General features: G+C 51.0%; 1 protein-coding gene and 1 pseudogene across 1 annotated transcript; one reads left to right on the plus strand and one right to left on the minus strand.

The window, feature by feature from the left end:
• Positions 1-1,228: 1,228 nt before the first annotated feature.
• LOC124697833 lies at positions 1,229-10,170 on the minus strand. The gene is made up of 3 exons (XM_047230369.1): positions 10,022-10,170; positions 2,437-2,755; positions 1,229-1,802 (listed from the first exon to the last, which is right to left on the minus strand). Exons 1-3 carry the CDS (start codon positions 10,168-10,170, stop codon positions 1,656-1,658), a joined length of 615 nt encoding a protein of 204 aa, XP_047086325.1. The 3' UTR covers positions 1,229-1,655.
• Positions 10,171-10,353: 183 nt separating this feature from the next.
• Positions 10,354-12,074, plus strand: part of LOC124697834 — a 7,904-nt pseudogene continuing 6,183 nt past the window's right edge.

The following is a 12,074-nucleotide window of genomic DNA, read 5'->3' on the forward strand; positions in this document are numbered from 1 at the left end:
ACAAACATCAAACTTTCTGATAATTCAAATTCAGATAGATCATGAGTATTGTCCCGTACTTTTAAACCTTAATTATTACTATCCCGTTTTTTTGTTTGATAATTTAACTCAAGTTCTGTAAATTTGAAATTATTAACACTAAGGCAGCCTTTTGTCGAGTGCATAGAGACGTTTACGGGAAAAATCAGTGCCTGGCCTTGGTGTCCTTTTTTGCCTGGTTAGGCTCGTTTTTTGAGATGGTTTTTTACTTGCTTGGTTCATATAGACTCCTGGCCTCATAAGGTACTAAGCTCTAATTAATAACATGATGAAGGAAAAAGAAAAGTACTATCCAATCCAGTAGTGGAACCAAGCACCACCTATTCCAATTTAATAGTAAAGATGTTCATGTTAGGGATTTAGAATTGTTGTTATCCTAGTGGCGTTAAATGAGGTACGATTTGTTTCCGATAAATAAGCTTGGAAGTTGAAATTTTGTTGTATATTCAAAGTTGAGATCACGACCATCAAATTGGCTTAACTAACAAAAGACGCGCAATCTACACTTGAATGTCAGTATTAATATGGTTTTGTAGGGCATGGCATGAATTTCTGCCAATACTTTAATCTGTAAGAGCCAACCTGACATATGTGTTCATGATTAGTGTAGAGCCAACCTGACTTAGATGACTTTGACCTGTCAGAGCTTAAGTGTGATTGCAACGAACGGTAGTGCGACGCATCTACTACAGTGAAAACTACGAACATATGTGCTATCTAATATGTAATGTGACAGAGGTGATATTTCTTCTGTAACTCATATACAAAATTCTGCAACATTTTTCTGAATTTGCATTTCACTAAATTTTCTCTGGTTTGATGTGTGTAATGTGTGCAGGGTTGTAGTTTGTCAATCCGGGAGGACCTGCTCAACAAGTATGCAGAACAGATGGTTAACTACTGCACCACGGCTTCAAACAATAGTCTGGATGATTCATTGGTTTCATCGGTGAACCTTGTGAACAAGAAGAAAGAACAACTTTTACAACTGGAAAACAAACTGGACTATGTATGTTCAGAACTGTCAGAGTACAAAGACAAGAACATATGTCATGATAAAAGACTCGAAGACGAAAAATGCAAATCTAGGAAATGCCGTGAACTTTTCTGGTTCGTGCTAATATTGTATGTAGCTAGATTACTGATTCTCACCCTCTAGGGTAAAGATTATATATCGTGTAATCCAGTCTTTCATTATATAGGTAAAATCAGATTCATCATAGTCTGAAGGTTACACATAGATATTTCATAATTGCAAACCCTTGCTTCAGTCTCTGTATCCACTTCGGTTGTCAACATGCATGCATAAATTGAATTACAAATATGATCAAAACCAACAAAGCAACAAGGTCGCTTGCACTCAATATTTTTGAACCAGCCGCAGTAGCACACAAGCAATGTCTTTACAGAACAAAACAATCCTTACAGGAAATAGAACATGTAACCAAACTTCAAGGCCCGGCACAGCAAAACCAAACTTCAGGTCTCGGTACATACAGGAAATAGAGATTGTAACCAAACTTCATTTCTCCCTCTTTTGCTGAGTTGCTTCAAAATACTTCTGCAAACGGTAACCTTCTTTGGAGCATATAAACCGTCCCGGCCACATACTCTTTCTAGTCCAATCTCACATTGAACCCTTTCTCTTTCGCATATTTGTTGTAGTGCTCGTAACCTTGTTCTTCGCTATCAAATATTTGACTGACCATCGTAATATATTCTTCTCTCAGCTCTGTTTCGCCAGTACCATCAATCATCCAAACCTGCCATTATCAAATCATCATACTTAGTATATGTACATGTCATGTCTGCCCAAATTATTATAAAGCGCAGCAACTATCCATTAGGTAATCACATAAACTTTCTATCACACAATTTTAATTTGGCTTAGATCTATATACATGAACCAGAGACCGCTGAACAACATAGTCTAACAGAACTCATAAATTAAAACATCAGGAATTCATGATACATCAACTGATTGGCTCCAAATCCAATGAAAAATTCAGTAAAATTTGTAACATCAGTTTGGTTCAAAACAATATATGATAGCAGAGACAATACTATGTGTTTGTATCTTTAGGGTATACATGAACCAGAGGCGGCTGAACAACATAAAAACATCAGCATACATCAACTGATTGGCTCCAAATCGAATGAAAATTTCAGTAAAATTTCTAACATCAGTTTGGTTCAAAACTAGATACGATATCAGAGACAATATTGTCTTTCTATCTCTTCAAATTTCCCACCACTTCGAACACACAGGCTACACGTTAAACAATTAAATTCTTGGCAAAGAATGTACTGATGTATGCCCACTAGTACCGTACTTCTACTTCACAAAGAAAGACAATAACTAACCAGGCCACGTCGCCACAGCAATGAAGAACGCACAGGCGACGATAAGATAACGGACGGGTCAGCCGCACGTTGGAGAAGAAGGGCCCTTCGACCAGGACGCATGAGGTGCCCAGACGGCGGCTGAGCAGGTGGCGGCGCGAGGCAGCCAAAAAGGCAAGATGCGGCGGCGGCGGCGGCGCAGTAGGGCCCGGGCCGTGGAATCGAGCGAGACAACGGGGTGAGGCGAAGCAGCGACGGCGCAGTGGTGTCCGGGGACGCTGAATCGAGCGAGGCGGCGGCGCAGTGGCTCAATCGATCGATCACAGGTGCTCCTCTATCGGAAAACAGGAGGAGGGTTAAAGTGCATATTGCCCTTTTGGCACTTTCAGAATGATAATATTAACACTAGTCCTTTATCACGAACGGTTAGATATGCTTGGTACTCCACCACGTCGTTATAGAGTACCGGGGTACCGTAAATTTTGCCAAATTGTTTTTAATATTTTCCGTGTTGATTTTTTGTAATGGTTTTCGTAGGATTGACAAGCTTTGGCATGGTTGGTCCTTAACTCTGAAAACGAATTTATCCAATCAAAAGGGCGTTGAGATAGAAAAATAACTTGCCCTAACCACCCGCCCTAACCTGGTTCAACCCATCGGCACACGCAGACATTCAGACAAGCAAGCGCGGACCGGTCGTCACGGGCCAGCGTGGCTTTGAGGGGTGTTGCTGGCGCCTGCAGGGCGAGGGGTGACAAGCAAATGAAAGCACCAGAAATGGTTGTTTGCTGCCGCCTGCAGGGTGTTGTGTTCACGTCTTCACGACAAGTTGTTTGTACTAGTATTTAATTGAGAAATTTAGAAGCTCATCCTCTGGTGTTATCGCTAGGTTGATCGAGTGAGCACACGTGGTACACTATATAATTTTCAAGTTGGCCATCCACTTACAAGTTTCAAACGCGGGGGGAGTATACTTTGATGACAGAACATGCACTCAATGATCCCGTAGGCAGCGTTGACAATCACAAACAATAATCCTTGAGGTGGTTGCCGTAAGATTTTTCTTAGGAAGAGTCCGTAGATGCAAATTAACGAATAAACAAAGTACAGTGGTTGGTGCCAATAATAGAGTGAACAAAACGGTCCACCTATCTATCAGCTGGCCAACATTTTGTTTCTAATGAGTTTAGCATACGACTTTTGATCCATCAACGATTCCCGGTCAGGTCTAATCACATTTGATTTGTGGCAGCTACAGATTAACTGATTCCCCACAAAAACAAAACGGTAAAGTGTAAATAAAAAAGCTAGAACTTCAAAATAGAATAAAAAAATTCAGTAAAGTGTAAATGCCTCCTTTTGAAACCTGCGAATGTTTCATCCCATTGGGATGACTAACTTGTGATTAAATTGCTCTTTGTTTTTGTTTTTGATCACTAGTTTAAACTAAGTACCTATTTAATCACAAATCTTTGATTCAAATGAATGAAACTTCACCATAATACAAATCTGAGACATGCATGATTGACTAGAATTTTTTTCCAAGTAGTTTAATTATTTAGTTTAAATTTTAAATCAAACAGGTACGTTGGATAAGAGATGAATGGTGGATGTTAGCACCAAGTCACGCTGAGACTTGAAACCATCAAGTACCGAAGTTCGGTATTTGGCTCGTTAAGTTGTAGCAGGTTTTTGAAGAGTACAAAGCTATCAAATCCTATACTATATCCAATCGTACAAAGTTGATTTCTCTTTCATGCTCCTTTTATGTGTATCCCTTATGTGCATTTATTCAGTACTGTATATCATGATATGCTTGAGTGTTTTGCCACTACAATGCTGCTGTATAGGAAGTACCTGCACCACTGTGTCTAATATCACGCAAACTTAAGGCAGTTCATTGGATTACCTAGCTTAGGTCCATATGTAGGATCCACCAACATTGTACCGATTCTGAATTTAAAGAATCGAGTAGTTGCAATAGTGTTTTCACCCTACTGACTACTCGAATTTCTTAACAGAAGAGGCACATGATGATGGAAAACTCCTCTTTAGGCAGACCCAAGTAAAATTACATTGTAGGACTCTTCAAGAGCACGTGACAACGGGTACCACTACCTAGAGACCAACCTTCGCGAAGGGAAAAACTTGCTCCACGAACGATGCATTGGTCGACACGTGGCAGGCCCCGCAGTCCGCGCGTGACCGAGTCCCGCATGTCCACCGCCCGCGCAAGTACGCGCTCCAAAACAGCTAGCCCGCCCGCGCGCGTTGCGACGCAAGTAAGAGCATCTCCAACAGGCGCGCTATATCGCGGCGCGCTAAAACCAAGAATCCGCGCGCGGTAAACAGATATGGCGCGCGGTGCCGTTTTTTCCTCCGCCGGGCGCGGCAAAATACAGCGCGTGCGCGCGCAGGAAAAATGGTCCTCCGCCGGGCGCGGCAAAATACGACGCGCGCGGGCGCGGAAAACAGATTTCTAGTTTATTTTGCATTCACAATTCATGAAAAAAATGACACAATTCATGAAACAAATGATACAAAGTGCAACAACATCACATAGTTCAACAAACACACACAAAATGACGTAGTTCAACAATGACTAGGTATGCATCTAAACCACAATGCCGCATCATCCACTCTACATTGCAATGAAATTCATTACCATCGGCTAGGTATGCATCTAAACCACAATTCGACAAAAAAGAAGTGTTTTTTACCTCTCGGGCATTTCACCATCCACCATATGTGCGCCCGCGCGGTTGCCGGACGGAGGCGTCGGCTGGGTCGGCGGAGGAGGAGGAGGAGGAGGCGCCGGAGGAGGAGGCTGTCGGCGGGGGACGGGCGCCTTCGCTTTCTTCGGTGCCGCGACGGCGGCGGGGCCGACGTGAGGCCGTTTCGTTGACGGCGCCTTCCCCTCCTCGGCGCGGGCCGCGCGTTGCCGGTGCCTCGCGCGGCCATCCGCGCCGCGGCGGCGCCTGCGTGTAGTGCCCGCGCGGCGGGACGAACAGCGCCCGCGCGGCAGCCGTTGGGTTCCGGCGTCGGCGCCGCCGCTAGGGTTTGCGCCGGCGCGGCGGAAGTGGCGGCGGCGGCGGAGGGTGTGACGAGTAGGGAGGGGTCGCCGGGTTGCCGGAGGGGTCGTCCATCGTCGGGATCGCCGGCGGCGCGCGGAGACGACGGACTGGGCTCGGGGCAGCGACGCGGAGGAGGAAGCTTCAGCGCGGGGGATTTTTCGCGGTTGGACGAGCGATGCCGCGCGCTGTAGCCGACGCGCCAGATATGCCGCTCCGGATTGTGCAAAACGCCGCGCGCCCTAAAAATTTTACAGCACCGCGCCGTTTACCGCGCCTGCTGGAGCGCCTGATTCTGCCCCGCGCGCGCTATATCGGACGTTTTTATGCCGCGCGGCCTATATAGCGCGCCTGTTGGAGATGCTCTAAGTGCCCCTCCCGCGCGTAGCCAAGCAAGTACGTGCCCTCCCTGACGCGAGGTACGCATCCAACAGATGGATCGATCCATCGGAACTAGCTAGCTATCTAACAAGTGAATCAACAAATGGATCGATCCATCGGAAACTAGCTAGCTATCTAACAAGTGAATCGATCGATCTCACAACTACCGCGGGCGAGTACACGACGCACACGAGAATACAGTGACGTGTACCACACGAGTACAGTCACGGAACGAGTGTAGGTACAGTCGCGCACAAGAGACAGGTACAGTCGTCCACATAAGACAGGTACAGTCGCGCACACGAGACAGGTACAGACGCGCACACGAGTAAGTACAGTCGTCTACACGAGCGAGTACAGTTAGAGTCGTCCACATAAGACAGGTACAGTCGCACACGAGTACAGGTACAGTCGCTCACACGAGACAGGTACAGTCGCGCACACGAGTAAGTACAGTCGCCTACACGAGCGAGTACAGGTACAGTCGTGCACATAAGACAGGTACAATCGCGCACACGAACGAGTACGAGTACGGTTGCTCACACGAGTAAAGGGAAAAATGCACTAAATACCTTCAAAACAGAAGTACTTATCAGTTCATGCACGAGTACAGTTACATACACAACACGAGTACAACCATAGTAGTATAGGAAGTACGAAAAAAAGGTATCTCGAAACCTATCAACATGGGATCTAGTTTTGAAGATCTCGACGAGAAGATCTCAAAAGTGAAAACGGTTCGTCATTTGGACTTACGGTTCTCAAGATATTTCATTTTAAAAAAACGAATCTATGAAAAAAGGGAAAAACTGACACAACCCAGCTCTTCTCTCTCCTCCCTCATCCCCACTTTGCTTCCCCTTGCGACACGTGGCGAGCAGGGAGACTACTTCCCAAGGATTTTCTGGCACCACAGCGCGCCACTTGTCGCGTGCGGAGCGAGTTAGCTTCCCTTCGCGAAGGTCGGCATTTTTCTTAGAGTTTTCGCGTGACAAGACGTGGATATTTGCTCGCCAGGTCTCGCTGAACTGGAGTCTACAATACAAGCCTGGCCACCTCCGCCTTCTCTTGCTCGCTAGTGGCCTTGAAAAACTAGAGTTGCACTTACCCTAAAGTCGCGAAAATTAGCCCAGACCAGCCCAGCCCACATGACGGTTCCCTCCCATCCCAGGCTCCCAGCCCAGCCTCACTAGATACACCACAGATCGCACGCACACCGCGAGAAGGGAAGAGGAAGAGAAACAAAAAAAACATCTCCCTCTCTCCGGCGGCTTCCTTCCCTCGTCTCCACGCTGCACCGGCGCTCCCCTCCTCACCGTCACCAGCTCCCGCGGCCCCGAAGATCCCGCCTCTCGCCTCCGACGCGCGGTGTTGGTGCCGCCCTGGCGCTTGCAACTCGAAATGGGCCTGCCACCACCGCTTCCGCCACTTCCTCCCTCCCCGCGCCGGCGCCGAGCGCCCCCTCGTTCCCACGCTGCCCTCGGATAGCCTCACGGTGAGTGCCTTGCGCCCGTGCTCCCTTGATTCCGAGTGTCCGCGTAATTTGTTAGTCTAGGGTTAACTATCCTTTGATCTTCGGTTAAGGATCAGCAGAAAGAATACTCTGCTGTTTCTGCTGCCATGTCCCGTGTTAGGGTTTATTTCATTCGCTGCAGTTCCGTTCATACAAATACATGATGGGTATTCCACGGTGCTATGTTATCTCGTGTCTTTGCTGAGGGTACTGGTTAATATTGAGGCTAGGGATGTGTATTATTCCCTTAGTCCAGTCCTGTTGCCATCATAAGCAGCTTCTCGGATGGCTGTCCAGAGACACGTTTTATTTGATTTGGTAACACAAGTTGGTGCAGATTCTTGCCTCTTATGTTTCTTTTACTTTTTATGATTCATAGGCAGCAGCTGCTTGGCAGCAGGCAGGGGCAAGATGTCTGGCAATGTGAGTTGCTTCTACTCGAAAAGGAGTTACAGTACTTCTTTTTGTCCGCTGAGAAGCTAGCCTATTCTCTAGTTTGAAAACAAAAATCTGGTGCGATGTGCATATAATTTAAATGTTTTACTTGATCCTATGTTATGAGTTATAAAAAAGAGCAAATCTGACAACGTTGGTCGTTTCCTGACATGAAATGAAAATGTATGTTGGTATATGTACGGTAAGAGTTTAGAGCATCTCCAGCCGCCCCAAATGACGCCGGATCGAGCGTTTGGGGATATTTTTTCTTCCGTTTGGAAAACGTCGCTCCCCCATACATTAAAATAACTTATTATTTGTTTTATTTTTTATATTTTTATTTCAATAGAGAGAAGGAATTTATAGGTACAATGGAGATTTTCAAAGTAGTAACAAATTACACATAAAAACTTCGAAAAAATATGAACTAATTCTTTTAACTTCTTCTTCTTTGATGGCCCCGCCTTGTCGTCTTCACGGAAACGCTTCCTGCTCGTCACCTCTTCCGAAGAGGTAGTGGCAATCGACGCGTCCGAGGAGCTTGTGTTCCCCTCCGACGAGTAATCCTTGGTGTATTCGTCGTCGTCGTCGGTGCTCGTCGGTTGCGCCTCCGCCTTCGCCTTCGCCCGGGCCCTTGCCTCCTTCTTTGTCGCCGCCGCCTCCTCCACCTCCAGCCGTTTCCACCTGCCATCTCCATCCTCTTCCTCCTCCTCCTCATGGCCGTCGTCGGCGATGGCCTCCACCTCCTCCTCATGGTCGTCGTCGGCCTCCCACTCCTCCTCGTGGCCATCCGTCGGTGGGGAACTTGAGCTACTAGGCGTCACAGCTCTGTCCCACCAATGACGCCATCCCGACGACTTCCGCTCGCTATCGGTGTCCGATGGTAAAGAGAGGTTGCTCATGGTCAAAGAGGGAGAGGACAGATGAAGGGCGCCGACCGGTTGGAGATCGGAATACGCAGACGTAGGGGTCTTATTGAGCGGGGATGAATGGCGGCGCAGATATCAAAGAGGGTTGCGGTTGCTCTTTTGCGGGGTTCGCGCTCCATTCCGGCTGTTCGCGCGTCGATCGACGCGGTTGCCACTGCGACGGTTCCTCTTCCCGGCAACTGCACCGTCGCTAGGTAGGCGACGATTGAGCGTCGTTCGTGTGTCAATGACGCGTCGGGTCCGCCACTCCCGGCCTTGTTTCTTGCGGTGTCCGGCGTGTCCGGAGCGTCCCCTATGGAGCGGGAACGGGCTCGGGGCGCCGGACACCAAATTGGGCCGCACCGAGCGAAAAGGGCCTTCGGGGCGCGTGACTTGAAACGAAAAAAAATGTCCGGCACGTCCTAAAACATTTTGGGAAGCTTTGTTCCTATCGTTCTCATTTCATAGGATCCGCACTCGGTCGGCCTTCCGGTCGGCCTTCGCTCTGGGAAAGTGGAGAAAACCTCCCGTCTCCAATTGCTCTTTTTCAAGAACCAACCTGAGGTTGGGTGGTTAGGAGGATGGTTGTATCCCCAGCCCACTAGAGTTCAAACCCAGGTTTAACATCTGTGTGTCTCATAAAGGCGGAATATTCATTCTGTGGAAAGCGATGTTTCCATCGATAGCGAGACGCCTGTGGTGACTTCCTCAATTTTAAGATCCAATCCGTCGGTTTAGTCTTTCGGAGGTGCTTATAGGGTGGGCGGCGTAGGTGTTTTCGGAGGTGCTTATAGGGTGGGCGGCGTATGTGTGATTCATAGAGGTGACTTCCTCTATATGGGCGAGCGTTTGTACTGTGTTTGTCGAAGAAAAAAAAAATTGCTCTTCCCCTACGCATCGAGTTTTTTTTTTAGATCAAAGGCACTCAAGTGCCCAACTTTGAATTAACAAAGCCACCAACGGCGAGAAAGATACAAAGTGCTGAACCCAGCTTACAGAACGACACCACACACCCACACGAACTACCAAAGAAGCTACAGCCGGAAGCGCGATCAACAAGCTCAGCCAAAGCGCCTACGAGGACTCGGAGAAGAACTGGAGTCTACAGTGTCGGGCCGGAGCTCACTCGAGAGCGAGCCATTTTCACGCGCGCCTCAACAGAACTCCTCCGTCGCAGAGACGCCACCGGAAGCCGACCACCACCGGGGGCCGACCCACGTTGCTCACACACCGAAGAGCAGCGCCAAGGAAGCTCGACAAGGGAAGGGCACGAAGCAAGCCTTGCCGAAGATTGCCAAACGAAGAGTCGGCGTCATGAAGAAGCCTCGCACCTCCGCTGACCAACCGACGGGGAGCCGCACACCGTGAGCTCCAAGGTGGTGTCTTCAAGAAGAGAACGACGCAAGAGCGCCGCCACCACCCGATCCGAAAATCTTGGGCTTTCGCCCGGAGCACCTAGGGGAGCCGAGAGAAGCCGCATCGACGCCTTCAAGAAGGGGACGGCGTCTGTAGACGTCGCCGTCGCGTCTCGGGAAGACCCGAGCAAGGGTTTCCCCCCGGCAACACAACTCCGCCACCAGCACAGGGTAGGGGCACCGCCAAAACGGCGACCACACCGCTGCCACGGAGCGCCGCTCGCCGAGGCCACGCCGCCCACACGACCATGGCCACCGACCAGCACCTGAACCTCTGGCTCGCCCGCCAGCCAAAAGGTTCCCACCAACTGAGGCCGCCACCTCGTAAACCGATCTCCTTGCGCCGCCGGACCGCAACGAGCACCGAGGACTTCGGCCGACACCGGGCTCCCGCACACCATCGGACAACCACCGGCCTCACCGGGATCTACCCCGCGCAGATCCCGGGGAGGGAGCTCCTCCACCATCTCCGGGCGAACCACAACCACCACGGTTGGTGCCGCCACCGGATCCGGAGGGCAGGCAAAGGGGAACTCCAGCGGCCAGATCGTCGGCCAGCAGCCACCCCGGCTGCCGGAATCGACAGATCCGGTGGAGGAGAGTCGCAGGGCACGGGAAATGGGCAGAGGCCCCTGCCCCTGACCCAATCTCGCGGCGACCGGGGCGCCGAGGCCGGCGGCCGCGCAACCCTGGCTCCTCCCGGATTCTCCCTTGCCCCAGCACGCAGCCGACCCGAGCGCCGCCACCCGCTGCGCCCGCCGCTGCCCGCTGAGCTCGCCGCCGACGGCCGCGCCGCCGCCAGCCGAAGCCGTCAACATGGACGCGAGGAGCGCCAACCGCCGCGCGGGCCTGAGCCTCCGCCAGCCAGCCGCAAGGAGGGGGGCCTCGCCGCCGCCGTCTACCGCACGGGCAAGGCCCGGCGGCGACCACCGGCGGCGGCGGGGCGGGGGGAGGGAGAGGTCGCGGGGCTAGGGTTTTCTCTCGGGGGGAGGTCGCGGACTAGTGGATATCCCTACGCATCGAGTAGCGACAGGCACGGAAGCATCGCCGCCGGCCCTCCCGGACGAGCTCGTCGAAGAGATTCTCCTCCGCCTCCCGCCCGACGACCCAGCCTGCATCCTCTGCGCCTCCGTCGTCTACAAGACCTGGGGCAGCGCCGTATCCCACCCCAGCTTCCGCCGCCGCCTCCACGAGCTCCATCGGGCACCCCCTGTGCTCGGCTTCCTCCGCAAGTGGGACAGCAAGCCCTAGCACACGCCCCGCTTCATCCCCACCACCACCTCATCCTTCTCCCTCGCCGCGCCGGACTACAGCACCTGGCGGGCCCTCGACTCCCCCCACGGCCGCGCCCTCTTCCTCTCCAAGAGGCAAGATCCACAGAAACTCTTCGTGTGGGAGCCAATCGCGGGCGGCGGGCGGCTTGTGCCGGTGCCCGCACTGTGCAAGAGCCGCTACGGGAGGGCGGCCGTGTTCTGCGCAGCGGATGTGTGCGACCACGGCGACTGACATTGTGCTCCATTCCAACTGGTCTTGGTCTTCAATGTCCGCGACAGCTGCTACGACCAGTATGACTTGTACTCGTCGGAAACCGGAACATGGGGCGAGCCTACCTCGTTGCACGGCCATTTCGGCATGGACTTCACAGATTATACCAGCGTCCTCGTCGGGAGGTCTCTTCTGTACTTCATGTCTGATGATGAGTTCATCGTGGAGTATGACTTGGCATGACACAGCCTGGCTGTGTTCGTCGCACTAGACATGGAGTCCCACTGGCAACCAGAGAATGTTAATCTTGTTGCGGAGGACGGTGGAATGCAAGTTAGCCAAGCATCGCATCTGCATCTAAAATTTTGGAAAGGGAGGCGAGTAACGGCCCTGATGCACAATGGGTGCTAAGCCGGGTTATCGACCTGGGCAATATTTTACTCCAAATTGGGGTTGCCCTGGAGGAAGGTGACATAGGCATCCC

This window comes from Lolium rigidum, chromosome 3, assembly GCF_022539505.1.
Source record: "Lolium rigidum isolate FL_2022 chromosome 3, APGP_CSIRO_Lrig_0.1, whole genome shotgun sequence".
Taxonomy (NCBI): domain Eukaryota; kingdom Viridiplantae; phylum Streptophyta; class Magnoliopsida; order Poales; family Poaceae; genus Lolium; species Lolium rigidum.